Source organism: Phoenix dactylifera, chromosome 13 (assembly GCF_051530095.1).
Source record: "Phoenix dactylifera cultivar Ajwa chromosome 13, Ajwa_hap1_PhDact_Kaust_v1.1, whole genome shotgun sequence".
In the NCBI taxonomy this organism is placed as follows: domain Eukaryota; kingdom Viridiplantae; phylum Streptophyta; class Magnoliopsida; order Arecales; family Arecaceae; genus Phoenix; species Phoenix dactylifera.
Genome location: NC_143202.1, coordinates 14,848,718 through 14,865,913, shown reverse-complemented (window position 1 = coordinate 14,865,913; position 17,196 = coordinate 14,848,718). Strand labels below are relative to the sequence as shown.

General features: G+C 42.0%; 1 protein-coding gene across 1 annotated transcript; it reads left to right on the top strand.

Annotated features, from left to right (window-relative positions):
* Positions 1 to 362: 362 nt before the first annotated feature.
* On the top strand, positions 363 to 2,470 carry LOC148700234 (uncharacterized). The gene is made up of 5 exons (XM_088710156.2): positions 363 to 562; positions 694 to 769; positions 896 to 1,120; positions 1,238 to 1,607; positions 1,893 to 2,470. The coding sequence occupies exons 1-5, from the start codon at positions 363 to 365 to the stop codon at positions 2,468 to 2,470; spliced, it is 1,449 nt and encodes a 482-aa protein (XP_088566282.1).
* The last annotated feature ends 14,726 nt before the right edge of the window (positions 2,471 to 17,196 follow it).

Genomic DNA, 17,196 nt, shown 5'->3' with positions numbered 1-17,196 from the left:
GTTTGCAACCCTTTCTGCTCCTTGATTCAGGCCTAGTAGCTCGGACCTCACCGAGTTTTGCATTTGTTTGGTAGCTTCCTGAATTTCGGAGAATCTCATATAATGACCCTGAACGAGACTCCTCAGACTGGACAGCTCCTCCTTGACCTCAGCTACCATGACAGACATTGCTACTGTGGAGGGGGTCAACTCAGTGGAGGGTGTACTGGTGGTACCTCTGAGTTCCCTCACAATGTCATCCCTCAAAGCTCTAAGCTGCTCAGGATAAATTCTGACCTCTAGAGGCTGCTAAGGTGGTGGCACTGTGGATGAAGGTCTAGCAGAGGACGAAGGGCCGGCAGTGGATGAGGGACCAGCTATGGATGGGAAAGTGGAAGGATCTGTGGAGATGTTCTGGTCATATCAGAGATGGGAGAATGAGGAGCAGTGGGGTCAGATGGTATGGATGTAGAGGACTTCCTAACCCATGTACCCTCAACCTTGCTGATGGTGCTACTACTCCTATGGCTAGTCAGTTGGCTATTAAGGCTAAGGACTCGCTTGAAAAAAAGAAGATGAAAGGGTGAGGTGGCAAGGGCAAGAAAGGGCAGAAATACTACTCCCTGAGGGGGGGTAAATGGGGGTAATCCTTTATGGAGCTTGATTTCTCTCTCTTTTCTTAGTTTTAATGATTATTGGCTGTTGGAATGTTAGGGGTTTGAATGACCCTTTCAAGCATTCAGAAGTGCAACAACTTATTCAAAAGGAAAGACTGTCACTTTGTGGTTTGGTAGAAACTAAAGTTAAAGAGAGAAATAAAGAAAAGGTGGCGAACACCATCTTTCGAAATTAGGGTTTACTATGCAACTATAATGCTTCTTCTCATGGATGGATTTGGATTGGTTGGAATCCTCAGGAGGTGGATGTGGTTCTTATAAATTCATCCGACCAAGTGATGCATGTGCATGTTAGGGATCTTGCTAAGGATTCCTCTTTCATTGTCTCGATTGTGTATGGTGATAATTGCCCTATTAAGCGGAGTGAATTGTGGGCTGATTTAGTTTCTCGCAGTGTGGGTTGGGAATCTTCTCCATGGGTGCTCATGGGGAACTTCAATGCTATAAAGTCACAAGAGGAGATGGTTGGGGGCTCTCATAGTTGGCCTTCTTGGCAGAATGACCTTGCTACTTGTTTATTTCAATCTGGCCTAAGTGATTTATGACAGAATGGCTGTCTCTTCACGTGGTCTAATCGGTAGGACAAGGCTCCTATTATGAAGAAGCTAGATCGGGTCCTTGCCAATTTGACATGGGAGTGTGACTTTTCAGGCTCTGAAGCTTACTTTCCTCCCTCCGGTGTTTCGGATCATTCTCCAATGGTGGTAACACTTGCTGCCTTACCTTCGCGAAAAACACCATTTAAGTTCTTTGATCTTTGGGCTGAGCATCCGCAATTTCTATCCGTGGTAGATAAGGCATGGGCTATAGATGTAAAAGGAAGTCCGATGTATCAACTATGCCATAAGTTGAAGCATTTGAAAGGGGAGTTGAAAAAGTTCAATAAGGAGTTCTTTGCCAATTTGCCTCGGCGAGTGGTGCGAGCTAAAGAGGCTTTGGAGGAGGTACAACGTATGATTCAGCATCATCCCCTTGACTCGACTTTTCACACCGAGGAGTCAAGGCTTATTAAGGATTATTTGGAGTTGAGCAGAGCGGAAGAAAGTTTTTTGAAGCAAAAGGCTCGGGTTCAGTGGCTGAATTTGGGAGACAAAAATTCAAGGTTCTTCTTCCAATCTATGAAGCCTTTTCAGAGTCGTAGCAAGATCACATCTATTTCTACTAATGATGGGGCTCGGGTGGAGACTCCGGGTTAGGTTAGTGACACCATTATGCAGTTCTTTCAGAATCTTCTAGGTTCTCATGAGGTTGCAAGTGTTGATGAGGACATGCTTCAGCGAGTCCTTTCAAAGCGGTTCACTGAGATTCAGAGGGAGGATTTAGATCGATCTGTTTCAGATGATGAAATAAAGATGGTGATGTTCTCTTTGAAGGACAACAAGGCTTCCGGTCCAGATGGTTTTAGTTCTGGCTTCTTTAAGAAGGCTTGGAATGTTGGGGCAGATGTCATAGTGGCTATCCAATCTTTTTTCTCCTCTGGGCATCTTCTGAAACAAGTAAATGCTACAACACTTTCTTTGATTCCTAAGGTTCAAAACCCTACCAAGGTAAAGGACTTTAGACCAATTTCTTGTTGTAACACTGTTTACAAGTGTATTGCAAAGCTCATAGCAAATAGGGTGAAGGTGGTACTTTCGGGATTGGTGGGACCTTTCCAAACGGCCTTTGTTGCGAGTCGACATATTAGTGATAATATTATCCTCTGCCAAGAGTTAATGCGGAACTATCATCGCTCTGGTGGCTCTCCGAGATGTGCTCTTAAGGTGGATCTAATGAAGGCATATGACTCCGTTCGGTATGGGGTTTCCGGATAGAGTTGTTAGATGGATTGCGGAGTGTATCTCCACTACTCGCTTCTCCATCTCTATTAATGGCGAACTTCATGGATTCTTCCCAGGGGGTCGGGGCTTGCGGCAAGGGGATCCTATGTCACCTTATCTTTTTGTCCTAGCCATGGAGGTCTTTTCGGGTCTAATGGCTAATATGGTAAGGGACAATGGTTTCAAGTACCATTGGCATTGTGAAAAGAAAAAGATCTCTCACTTGTGCTTTGCAGATGATCTTATGATTTTCTGTAAAGCGGATTTGGCTTCTGTGTCTTTGATCGATGGTTGTCTTAAGCAATTTCAAGACTTTTCTGGACTTATACCAAATCCAAATAAGAGCAGCATATTCATTTGTGGAGTGCCTTCCGAGCTTCGAGTGCAGCTTTTGGATATCCTCGGGTATAATGAAGGAGTGCTTCCGATTAGGTATCTTGGTGTGCCACTTATAACGACTAAGTTAAAGGCTACTGATTGTAAGGTGTTAGTGGACCGGATAATTGCCAAAACCAAGAGTTGGACTTGCCGTGCTCTCTCCTTTGCAGGTAGATTACAACTCATCAAATCTATTTTGTTTTCCATCCAAGTTTATTAGTCCTCCTGAAAGTGAATCCTAGGTTCTTCGGAGTTAAGCATGCTGATTTTTTTTTTTTTTGAACCATGGCTGAACCTGATCAGGTTGCCTACGTACCCCTTCATAAGGGGGATCAAGCCATACGTAGTTCTTTTTAAGTTTCAAAAATTCCCATGCCCCCAATCAGATTAGAGGATCACGTGGTGATTTTGTGATGATTAAATTCGAAATTCAACCTTAATTAGAAGTGAGATAAAGATAAGGATGACATATGCCATGAAGAGAGAGAATTTGATCTTATCCAATTCTTTTCATGAATTTATCTCTCCATTTCGACCCATCTAATGATGAAAGAGGTCTCTGATGTTTCCAAGTGTCCCATGGCACTATTAAATAAATTAAATTAATTTTTAATCATATTAAAAATCAATTTATGGCGCCATGCATGGATATGTGATAAGTGGATTTCAAGATCCGAACAGTTTCAGATCAAACCCATTTAATTTAATTAAATCCTAACAATTAGAATGATCCAATTACCATGGGTTGAAACTAATCCAATTAGGTCAATCCTTAATTAAGCACAAATTTAATCTAATTTAATTTGGTCAACCTAAGTCCTCTTGATTCAGACCTAATCCAATCAGGTCAAAAATCCTGATTGAGCCTAGAATTGAATCTAATTCAATTTGGCTCATCCTTAGTCTAATTTGTTGGGAACCCGCCCATGCCGCTGATATTTCAAAAATTTTCAGATGGCAGCGGAATCGGCATGCACGGGTTCGACGTTCATCGCATGAACGTTGTTTCGAGACCTTTCGTAATTAGGTAGGAATTAAAACTTTTAAAACTATTAGGAAGATCAAATTTTCACCTTGCGCGGGTAGATGATCACCGCAAATCTGAATTCGTGGTTTTGGAAGAGGGTTCGCTTGAAGCCGTTCAAACGTCCGGCCTCTACGGGTATCCACACGAAGCAGGATCCGATCCAAGCTCTCTATCTCACCGGGGTGCTAGCTCCCTTGCAGAGATAGCTTTGATGGCTGATGTCCTCTCTTTCAATCAACTCTTGATTGCACTTGAGAGGAGGAAGAAGAAGGATGAAGAAGAGGAAGAAGATCAAATCCCTTCGCAGCCTTCTTCTCTTCACACGCGCTGAAGCCAAGGAAGAAGACCAAGAGGAGGGAGACGCCTCCTCTTCTTTTCCCTTTGCTGATGGCGGCTGAACCAAGGAGAGATGGAGAGGGGGTGGCCACGTGATGAAGAGGAGAAAGGTTTTTCTAGGGCGCCGGCCCTAGTCCTCCTTTAATAAGGATGAAGGGCTCCTACAAGTTAGGAGCCCTTGACTACTTTCCAAGAGGGGGCGCCGGCCCCCTTCTCTCTTCATGTCGCACCAACTAAGTGAAGAGGGGCTGATGCCCCTCTTACTTGGTTAACCCAATCCTCTTCCAAAGAGGATTAGGTGCCTCTCTCATGGTTTAATCCTAATCTAATTAGGATTAGCCAAATTTGGGTTCAATCTACGCTAGTCCTAATCCAATTAGGACTTGAATGAATCATGACTTAATTGAACTCTTCAATCCTAATCCAATTAGGAGTCATGTTGATTCATTAGATTAATAATTAATTTAGACTTAAGGAATCCTAATCCAATTAGGATTTGTTTAATTTTAGTCCTAATCCAATTAGGACTTTATTTGAATTCGAAGTCCTAATCCAATTAGGATTTCTAGGAATCCTACTCCAAGTAGGAATCCAATTTTAATTCAAAGTTCCTAATCTCATTAGGATTGTAGGAATCCTATTCCAAGTAGGAATCCCAGTCCTACTCCAACTAGGATTCCCAGTCCTAATCCAATTAGGACTCTAGAAATCCTACCCGAAGTAGGATTTGTGTTTAAGTCCAATTAATTAATTTCCTTTGTTCCTTCTTCAACTTCTTATCAATCAAATTGATTTCTTGTGATTCCTAATCACAATTTCAACCATCGGATCGGTCAATACTTCTAGTGTGTGTGACCCCATAGGTTCTATTCTGACTGGTAGTGAGATATATTGTGATCTCTATCACTATATCATTGAAAACTCCTTTCAATGGGTTGGAACGATTCCAACTCTACTCATTAGGATTTATCGATCATCAAGATAATCCCTATGAGTCCCACCATCCACCAGTGACACCTAGCAGCATGTAGTGGCTACCCAGCAGAATGGAATGATGAACCTCTAGGTGCAGTTAACATGTGATACAGTCCTACTATCGTGGATCCCTACAGGACGGAGGTCATGGACAACTCGTCAAACCCCATCGTCTGTCATATGTCAAGATTTATTCGACTCGAGTTCGATAATGGAAAACTCCTTTTCCACTTACTGCCCTGGCCAAGGTCTTAGAACTCAGTCTAACAAATCACATAGGATCACTCCTCTTCTATCAAGGTCGATAGATTCCTTATAGGTGCATACCCTACTCCTACAGTGAATCTACTGCAGCCAATCTACACTGCATGGACCCATATGGCTAGAGACCATGTATGTGTGCAGTCAAACTACAATAACCTCACTGTGAGTAGCCGAAGCACCGCAGGTCAAAGGACCAGTCACACTACTGCAACATCAAGCAAGTCACTGACGAGTGGATAGACATCCAAGTGACTTCTTGTCTTGGTCACGCTCAGTACCCTTGTTCTCTAACAAGCACCTGCACTATCACTTCAGTGTCCCTACACTGTGGACTCAAGTCTCGTCCATCCAGAAGGAAAGTGATCTGTGCACTGATCGGGTCAATCACCGTCCTCGTGATGATCCATTGATCAGGAGCATTTAGAAATTAATAACCAATGATACATGGCTCAAATTCTCAACTCTTGAGAATATGTATCATCATCTTATTAATTTCTTGGACGATTCATAGACACATAAACAATATGAATGAAAAGATGCCTTTTATTTATTTAATAATAAATAGTCAAGTACAAAATTATGTCCCTAGAATCAACAATGTGTCAGCCAAATTGGCTTCTAGGGCATACATCTAATAATCTCCCACTTGCACTAAAGCCAATTGGTCATATATCTTAGGCCCATCTTCTCAAGGTGGGCTTCAGTCTTTTGCTGACTCAGCTGCTTAGTGAACGGGTCTGCCACGTTATCCGCGGAGTCTACTCTCTGCACCTCTACATATTTCTTCTCCACATAGTCGCGTATGAGGTGAAAGCGCCGCTCTATATGCTTAGACTTCTGATGAGACCATGGCTCCATAGCTAGTGCTATGGTGCCAATGTTATCGCAGTAAAGTGTTATGGCATCTAATGACATTACACCTAACTCTGCAATTAACTTTTAATCAGAAGGTTTCCACTGCACCCTTAGATACGGCTTAACATTCAGCTTCTAAGGTAGAATCTATAATGATCGGTTGTTTGGAACTCTTCCAATTTACTGAATCACAATTGCACATATTCTGATGTAGACTCTCTATCATCAATATGTGTGCATCCTTCTACCTTCAACTCTGATCTTCTCCCAAAGACTAAGAACATGTCCTTAGTTCTTCTCAAGTACTTAAGACTGTTCTTCACAGCTATCCAGTGCTTCTTACCTGGATCCGACTGATATCTGCTTGTGACACTCACAGCAAGAGCTATATCAGGTCGTGTACACAGCATGGCATACATGAGGCTTCCTATTGCCAATGCATAGGGAATCTTGCTCATGCGTTGAATCTCTTCAGATGTGTTGGGGCACATCTTCTTGGAGAGATGAATTCCATGCCTAAGGGGTAAGAGACCCCTCTTGGAGTTTTCGATGCTGAACCTCTTCAGCACCTCCTCTATGTACATCTTCTGTGACAGGCCAAGTATCCTTTTAGATCTATCTCTATAGACCTTTATTCCCAAAATATAGGATGCTTCCCCAAGGTCTTTCATGAAGAATTCTTTTGACAACCAGACCTTGACCGAGGTTAGCATGGGAATATCATTCCCAATCAGGAGAATGTCATCTACGTACAGTACGAGAAAAACGACAGCACTCCCATTAACCTTTTTGTAAACGCACGGTTCCTCTTCGTTTTTGATGAAATCAAACGTTTTGATTGCATCATCGAAACGAGTGTTCCAACTCCGAGATGCTTGCTTTAGTCCATAGATGGACCTTTGCAGCTTGCAGACCTTGTGATCTCCATCACTGGAAGTGAAACCCAAAGGCTGTTCCATATAGATATCTTCATCAAGATATCCATTCAGGAAAGCAGCTTTCACATCCATCTGCCAGATTTCATAATCATGAAATGCTGCAATGGCAAGCAATGTCCGGATGGATTTTAGCATGGCTACAGGTGAAAAGGTCTCTTGATAGTCAATACCTTCGCGCTGACTATACCCTTTCGCCACAAGCCTTGCCTTATAGGTCTCTACCTCTCCATCCGAACCTATCTTCTTTTTGTAGATCCATTTGCATCCAATAGGTACAATACCTTCTGGTGGGTCTACTAAGGTCCAGACTTGGTTGGAACGCATGGAGTCTAACCCTGACTTCATTGCTTCCAGCCATTTCTCGGAATCGATATCAGATATCGCCTCGTTGTAGGTTTTGGGATCCTGTATGTGATCCCTATCTCCCACTAGGAACATTTTCTCGGTATCCTCTTCTAGTATACCTAAGTATCTATCGGGAGGATGGGAGACCCTACTAGATCTACGAGGTGGTCGAGGGACATCGTGTACTGGCTCTTTATGAATGGGTTCTATAGGATCCATGACTCGTTGCTTTTCAGAGACTTTCTCTTCAAGCTCAATTTTCCTCCCACTGCCTCTATCAAGGATAAACTGATTTTCCAAGAAGATGGCATGACGGCTCACAAACACATTGTGATCCTCTGAGACGTAAAAATTGTATCCTAATGACTCTTTAGGATATCCTATAAAATGAGCACTTATGGTCCTAGCCTCTAACTTGTCCGCCTGTAGTCTCTTGACGTGGGCCGGACATCCCCAAATCTTGAGATGACCCAGACTTGGTTTCTTACCATGCCATATCTCATACGGTGTGGTAGGAACGGATTTAGAGGGAACTCTATTCAATAAGTAAATCGCTGTGAGTAAGGCATCTCCCCAAAGGAACATAGGTAAATCAGTGAAGCTCATCATGGACCTGACCATGTCCAACAGGGTCCGATTTCTCCTCTCTGACACCCCGTTGAGTTGAGGTGTACCCGGAGGTGTCCATTGTGAGACTATGCCGTTTTCTTTGAGATAGTCCCGGAATTTCCCACTAAGGTATTCTCCTCCTCGATCTGATCGAAGAGCCTTAAAAGGTTTTCCAGTTTGTTTTTCTACTTCATTCTTGAATTCTTTGAACTTTTCAAAAGATTCAGACTTGTGTCTCATAAGATACACATACCCATACCGTGAATAATCATCGGTAAAGGTAATGAAGTACGAATAACGTCCCCTGGCTAGCACATCGAATGGGCCACATACATCTATATGTACTAGGATAAGTATTTCAGTGGTCCTCTCCCCATGTCCTACAAAGGGCAGTCTAGCCATTTTTTCTTGAAGACAGGACTCGCAAACTGGATATGACTCGGAAGTCAATGAGCCTAAAAGCCCATCTTTATCCATTTTGTTCATTCTGTCCTCTCCAATATGGCCAAGCTTGAGGTGCCACAAATATCTTTGGTTTATCTCATCTCTGGATCTTTTGGATTCTTTGGCACTCACTTCTTGCTCGGTAACATTCACAGATACATCCATATGTAAATGATAGAGACTGTCAATCATAAAACCACGTGCTACTATTTTATTTCTTAAATAAATAGAACAGCAGTTTTTGTCAAATGTAAAAACATGACCTTCCTGTGCTAGACATGAAACAGAAATCAAATTTCTGCTAGCAGCAGGTACATAATAACAGTCTCTAAGTACTAAACTAAATCCAGACGGTAGTCGCAGATGGTAGGTGCCCACAGCCACAGCAGCAACTTTTGCCCCGTTGCCAACCCGAAGGGTTACCGCACCTTCCGCCAGCCTTCTACTTTCCTTTAGACCCTGCATGGTAGTGCACAAATGAGCACTAGAACCAGAATCTATAACCCAACTAGAAGTAGAAGAAACCGTTAGATTAGTCTCAATTATGAGCAAGTCTATACCTTCTGAAGGTGTGTCACCTTTTTTGTTCTTCAGGCTCTCGAGGTATGAAGGACAGTTTCTCTTCTAGTGGCCTTCGACATTGCAATGGAAACATTTTCCTTTGTCGTTAGCCTTTTTCTTTTGAACTTCCTTCTTTGGCTTCTTGTCTTTCTTCTGCTTCTTAGCAGGCTTCTTTTTCTTCCAAGTAGACTTTCTCTTGGAACCAGAAGTCAACTCAGCAGCAAGGACATTGCCCCTTGAACCTTTCAAGGCTCCCTCAGCAGTTACCAACATGTTGATTAGTTCAGTCTTAGTGCATTCAATCTTATTCATGTGGTAGTTTACTATAAACTGTCCAAATGAATCAGGAAGTGACTGTAGGATCAAATCCACTTGCAATTCCTTGTGCATGTCCATACCGAGCTTCTCAAGCTCCTCTAGATCCTTGATCATGGTCAGACCGTGATCATGGACAGACTGCCCCTCGCGCATCTTCGCTTTGAAGAGCCTCTTGGACACTTCAAAACGAGCTGTGCGACTCTGCTCACCATACAACTCTTGCAGGTGTGCCAGTATTTCCCTAGCAGTCTTCATATTTTCATGCTGGCATTGGAGTTTATTAGACATCGATGCCATCATATAGCATTTTACTCTAATGTCATCATCCAACCACTTTTTATGCATCTCACGCTGAACATCAGTAGGACGTGCTGGTAGTGTGGGGATATCTGAATCGAGTATATAGCCTATTTTCTCACAGTCCAAAACAATTTTGAGATTTCTAAGCCAGTCCTTGTAATTGGTTCCGGTCAATCGGTTGGTCTCAAGAATACGGGTCAAAGGGTTTGAAGCCGACATTGTATCTGCAGAGAGTAATGATTCTAGTTAGACTTTTGTACTTGATCCTAATCTGTTCTAAGGTCTTTTAGAACAAATGTGACTCCCACTATTTTCTCGAATCCCTCACACTCCCCTGGTAGGAAAACGGAAATCCTACACGACTAGAGTTTCTAGTGGGTACTGCGGTCCCACCGATTTACATGCCACCTCACCTAACAGTTATTGGTGACACATAGATGGATGAGTGTACAACTCTTGTACAATGCTTCTCAAGCATGTTGCAGTGTAACTTGGTCTCTAAGCCATTAAGACCTCACCTAACAGTTATTGGTCCCATTTCTTAGTTAAGTCAGACCCACCGTATAACCGTAGGAATAAGTCGTCATTGGGTCCTCACCTAACAGTTATTGGTGCCCAACCCCACCTTTACCCTACAACATCTCATGTCTATAGAGAGGTCCAGCCCCCCGATGCAACTTGACCACTGTGTCCAGCCGAGACAAATCAACATCAGAAAAGCCTTAGCAGCTCTACTACAGTGGAAGACCTATTGACTTAATATTGGTTAATCAGGTCTTAGTGTTTGCAACTTGAGCCCTTCATAAGAGGTAATCGAACAATTGGCCAGGTAAGCAGGTGGGAGGCTCCCCTTACTCAGAGAGTAAGGTCCTAATTAAGTAACCACCTTTCATGCTTTCCTAGACACCAATTAGATCAATTAATCTAATATGACTTGCTCATGTCGGTTCACTCTCGACTTGATTGAGGAGGTTTTGATTTAGGTCTCAATTGGGTTTGCTACATCACATGTAAACCTATCTACCCGACTCGCATTCACATCACATGCAAATGGCACATCACAGGCAGTTATAATCGCAGCATCAAATTAAAGCTAAACTTTAACTAGGTGATGATCATGGATTCTAATTAGGTCGTATTACAAGCACATGCACATCAATCGATCAAGTGGTCTTCAACTCTTGAATTGGTTCCAAGCCTCCTTGATTCGATCCTTGATCAACTCTTGATCTCATCGCCATCAACCGCTTAGATCACCTTTCATCTCATGCCTTTGCTTCAACTTGATCGTTGATGTACATCACATCACAGAAATACAACCAGATGTAAAATAAAAATAAAAATAAATTACATCTCCTTTTAGGAGGCACGCAGGCCTCTCAAAACATCAAATAAGATGCATGCAAGCATCTGAAAAATTACATGACATCGCAGATCACATCGCAGGTCATTACATTTGATACCAAAAGGGTTTGAATCCTATGATCATCACCGTATGCAACAATTATAATTTTCAGATCTGAAAACTAACTGATTATATCATGACATAGGTCGCTGATCATGCTAATCATGATTCTAAACTTTGTAATCCCATTAACAATGCAATTAGAATTATCTTTTTATCACATAAAAATCAGCATGTAAAAAATCAGCACCCCTGAAAAATCTGCATGCAGAATTTTTCAGCATGCATGATCAATCAATTTTCAGATCTAATAAGCCTTTAGATATTTAATTCTTACCTTAATCTACGAAGCCTAGGCTCTGATACCACTGTTGGGAACCCACCCATGCCACTGATATTTCAAAAATTTTCAGATGGCAGCGGAATCGGCATGCACGGGTTCGACGTTCATCGCATGAACGTTGTTTCGAGACCTTTCGTAATTAGGTAGGAATTAAAACTTTTAAAACTATTAGGAAGATCAAATCTTCACCTTGCGCGGGTAGATGATCACCGCAAATCTGAATTCGTGGTTTTGGAAGAGGGTTCGCTTGAAGCCGTTCAAACGTCCGGCCTCTACGGGTATCCACACGAAGCAGGATCCGATCCAAGCTCTCTATCTCACCGGGGTGCTAGCTCCCTTGCAGAGATAGCTTTGATGGCTGATGTCCTCTCTTTCAATCAACTCTTGATTGCACTTGAGAGGAGGAAGAAGAAGGATGAAGAAGAGGAAGAAGATCAAATCCCTTCGCAGCCTTCTTCTCTTCACACGCGCTGAAGCCAAGGAAGAAGACCAAGAGGAGGGAGACGCCTCCTCTTCTTTTCCCTTTGCTGATGGCGGCTGAACCAAGGAGAGATGGAGAGGGGGTGGCCACGTGATGAAGAGGAGAAAGGTTTTTCTAGGGCGCCGGCCCTAGTCCTCCTTTAATAAGGATGAAGGGCTCCTACAAGTTAGGAGCCCTTGACTACTTTCCAAGAGGGGGCGCCGGCCCACTTCTCTCTTCATGTCGCACCAACTAAGTGAAGAGGGGCTGATGCCCCTCTTACTTGGTTAACCCAATCCTCTTCCAAAGAGGATTAGGTGCCTCTCTCATGGTTTAATCCTAATCTAATTAGGATTAGCCAAATTTGGGTTCAATCTACGCTAGTCCTAATCCAATTAAGACTTGAATGAATCATGACTTAATTGAACTCTTCAATCCTAATCCAATTAGGAGTCATGTTGATTCATTAGATTAATAATTAATTTAGACTTAAGGAATCCTAATCCAATTAGGATTTGTTTAATTTTAGTCCTAATCCAATTAGGACTTTATTTGAATTCGAAGTCCTAATCCAATTAGGATTTCTAGGAATCCTACTCCAAGTAGGAATCCAATTTTAATTCAAAGTTCCTAATCTCATTAGGATTGTAGGAATCCTATTCCAAGTAGGAATCCCAGTCCTACTCCAACTAGGATTCCCAGTCCTAATCCAATTAGGACTCTAGAAATCCTACCCGAAGTAGGATTTGTGTTTAAGTCCAATTAATTAATTTCCTTTGTTCCTTCTTCAACTTCTTATCAATCAAATTGATTTCTTGTGATTCCTAATCACAATTTCAACCATCGGATCGGTCAATACTTCTAGTGTGTGTGACCCCATAGGTTCTATTCTGACTGGTAGTGAGATATATTGTGATCTCTATCACTATATCATTGAAAACTCCTTTCAATGGGTTGGAACGATTCCAACTCTACTCATTAGGATTTATCGATCATCAAGATAATCCCTATGAGTCCCACCATCCACCAGTGACACCTAGCAGCATGTAGTGGCTACCCAGCAGAATGGAATGATGAACCTCTAGGTGCAGTTAACATGTGATACAGTCCTACTATCGTGGATCCCTACAGGACGGAGGTCATGGACAACTCGTCAAACCCCATCGTCTGTCATATGTCAAGATTTATTCGACTCGAGTTCGATAATGGAAAACTCCTTTTCCACTTACTGCCCTGGCCAAGGTCTTAGAACTCAGTCTAACAAATCACATAGGATCACTCCTCTTCTATCAAGGTCGATAGATTCCTTATAGGTGCATACCCTACTCCTACAGTGAATCTACTGCAGCCAATCTACACTGCATGGACCCATATGGCTAGAGACCATGTATGTGTGCAGTCAAACTACAATAACCTCACTGTGAGTAGCCGAAGCACCGCAGGTCAAAGGACCAGTCACACTACTGCAACATCAAGCAAGTCACTGACGAGTGGATAGACATCCAAGTGACTTCTTGTCTTGGTCACGCTCAGTACCCTTGTTCTCTAACAAGCACCTGCACTATCACTTCAGTGTCCCTACACTGTGGACTCAAGTCTCGTCCATCCAGAAGGAAAGTGATCTGTGCACTGATCGGGTCAATCACCGTCCTCGTGATGATCCATTGATCAGGAGCATTTAGAAATTAATCACCAATGATACATGGCTCAAATTCTCAACTCTTGAGAATATGTATCATCATCTTATTAATTTTTTGGACGATTCATAGACACATAAACAATATGAATGAAAAGATGCCTTTTATTTATTTAATAATAAATAGTCAAATACAAAATTATGTCCCTAGAATCAACAATGTGTCAGCCAAATTGGCTTCTAGGGCGTACATCTAACATAATTACTCAATCCAATTGAGTTCATTAGCAATCTAATTACTAATTAATCCTCCGATAATTACTTTAATTATTTTATAAGATAATTTGCCAATCGAATTGACCAAATTATCCCTAAATGATTCTTAATCATTCATCAGCCTTCTTGATCAATCAGGAATCTTCTATGCGTGTGACCTCATAGGTTCGAACCTAAGCCGGTAGTATAGGAACGACTTCCTACACTAATCGATGTGATCATCTAGCAATGGTACCCGACGTCTGGATAGGCCGAATATATGCGAAGCAAATATTCTGAAATCCTGAACTATAGTTACTGTATAATTCAATCCCTTTGACTCCTAATGCCAGGATGACTTAGAGCTCACTGTCAACCCTATAATTAGTACATCCCTTATGTGATTAACTTTAGATATCCTGTGACTCCTCACTGGAATTACCCTGGCCAAGGTTTTGCTAAATTAATCACAAGACATTATCTCCTGTTTCCAGGAGGGGTCAATTCCATCTCGACTCACAACTGACTACGCAAGTACTTGACTGCACCCAGTGACCTTCCGTCACTGAATTAGAAATCCAGGTAGTCCGGTACCAAAGTACAATGAGTTGCTTGCCAGTCACAGGTTGCGGTCTCAGGTCAGAGGGCCAAACTTATACCAATATCCACTCGGAACATCTCTTGACAGTAGAGCGTTTCGGAATTGGTCACGTTCAGTGAAATGTACTCCTACACTTCACCTGTGTGGCATACCAGTGTCTCCACACTCCTTGGTTAAGAGGACAACCAACGTATATGTCACACAACGACCTAATCTTGATAATGCTGTCGTCCTTGTAACAACATATCATTTGGTCGCGAACTAGTTTAAGAACTCGAAGATAAATCCTCCTTTATCCTTAATAAGTCCTAAGGACTTCATCATATAAGAGTTCATTTGAAGATGTAAAATGATGAATAATGCTAAAAAATACTTTATTGATTTGTCAATTCATTTAATCATCAACATGCTGATGATTGACATTTAGGATACAATTCCCAACAACTCCCACTTAGCCTAAAGCCAATCGGCACAGTATCTAATACCCATCTTCGACTTATGTTCGTTGAACTCTTTGATGCCGAGAACTTTGGTAAATGGGTTAGCTAGATTTTCTTTTATGTCGATCTTCTGAAGATCAATATCACGTCGTTCGACGATTTCTCGAACCAAGTGGTAGCGACATAGAATATGCTTGGTCTGCTGATGTGCTTTGGGTTCTCTTGCTTGAGCTATGGCTCCAGTATTGTCACAAAATATAGGTACTGGACCATCAATGGAGGGTGTCACTCCAAGCTCGGTGATGAACTTTCGCAACCATACAGCTTTCTTGGCGGCATCAGATGCTGCGATATATTCTGCTTCACATATAGAATCTGCCACTGTATGCTGCTTGAAACTCTTCCAGCAGATGGCCCCACCCTTAAGAGTAAAGATATATCCCGACACACTCTTGCTATCATCTTGATCTGACTGAAAACTTGAATCGGTATATCCCTCAAGTTTTAAGTCAGAATCACCATAGACAAGCCACTGATCTTTAGTATTTCTCAAATACTTAAGGATGGTTTTTACAACCTTCCGGTGATTGCTACCTGGATCAGACTGGTATCTGCTCACTACTCCTAGTGAGTATGCCACGTCTGGTCTAGTACATGTCATGGCATACATTATAGATCCCACTGCCGAAGCATATGGAATTCTATCCACACTCTCTCTTCCTTGAGGGGTTGTCGGACAATCCCTTTTAGAGAGGTTAATTCCATGGCCCATCGGAAGATAGCCTTTCTTGGAATTAATCATACTGAACCTCTTCAGTATAGTATCAATGTATGTGGATTGGGATAATCCAAGCAATCTTTTAGATCTATCTCTATAGATCTTCATCCCTAGGATGTAAGATGCTTCTCCCAAATCCTTCATGGCAAATTGAGATGATAGCCAAACCTTTATTCCTTGTAATGCAGGAATGTCATTTCCGATTAAAAGAATGTCATCCACATACAAAACAAGAAATATGATAACTGAACCATTTGCCCATTTATAAATGCAAGGTTCCTCTTCATTCTTAATGAAGCCATATGATTTGATCACCTTATCAAATCGTATGTTCCAACTCCGTGAAGCTTGCTTTAATCCATAAATGGATTTTTGAAGCTTGCACACCTTAGACTCATCTGCAGATATAAAACCTTCAGGTTGCATCATATACACCTCCTCTTCTAAATCTCCATTTAGAAAAGCGGTTTTAACATCCATCTGCCAGATCTCATAATCTAAGTGTGCTGCTATCGCAAGCATAATCCGAATGGATTTGAGCATTGCCACAGGAGAAAATGTCTCATCATAGTCAATACCATAACGTTGACGATATCCCTTGGCAACCAGATGGGCTTTATAAGTCTCTACCTTTCCGTCTGCGCCCCGTTTCTTTTTGAAAATCCACTTACACCCTATGGGTTTAATCCCTTCGGGTGGGTCAACTAATGTCCATACATCATTGACCTTCATGGATTCCATTTCGGATTGCATGGCTCCAAGCCATGCATCAGAGTCATACCTCTGCATCGCATCCATGTAGGTAATCGGATCCTCATCGTTTTCATCAAGTTCGACAGGATCTCCATCCTGGATCAGGAAACCATAGTATTTGTCCGGCTGACGTGGTACTCTACCTGATCGCCTTAATGGTGCATCTAAGATGGGTTCTGGATCTGATCTAATCAAATCCGACTCAATTGGTTCAGTGGATAGTGTCGGGTCTTCTACATGTTGAACTTCCCTAAGCTCAACATTAGAGCTTTTAGTTCCTTCACTAAAAAATTCTTTCTCTAAGAAAACAGCTCTATTGCTTACGAACAACTTTTGTTCTTTAGCAAAGTAGAAGTAATATCCTTTAGTTTCTTTAGGATAACCAACAAAGAAACATTTGTCAGACTTTGGTTCAAGTTTGTCTGTCTTCAAACGTTTGACGTATGCCGGACACCCCCAAACCCTAAGGTGAGAGATCATTGGCTTACGTCCAGTCCACATCTCATGTGGTGTTTTATTTACAGACTTACTTGGAATCTTATTTAGAATGTAGCAAGCTGACTCAAGAGCATATCCCCAAAAGGATATGGGCAGATCAGCAAACTCCATCATGGATCAAACCATGACAGAGTTCGATTTCTCCTTTCTGATACACCGTTATACTGTGGTGTACCAGGAGGAGTCCATTGAGAGAGAATC

Bases quoted from the DNA above. Each gene is read 5' to 3' on its own strand.
- LOC148700234 (XM_088710156.2), top strand. From the start codon at position 363: ATGGGAAAGTGGAAGGATCTGTGGAGATGTTCTGGTCATATCAGAGAT. The intron at 563-693 runs GTGAGGTGGCAA...TTGGAATGTTAG, and splicing joins GAAAAAAAGAAGATGAAAGG to GGGTTTGAATGACCCTTTCA. The intron at 1,608-1,892 runs GTATGATTCAGC...AGAATCTTCTAG, and splicing joins GGCTTTGGAGGAGGTACAAC to GTTCTCATGAGGTTGCAAGT.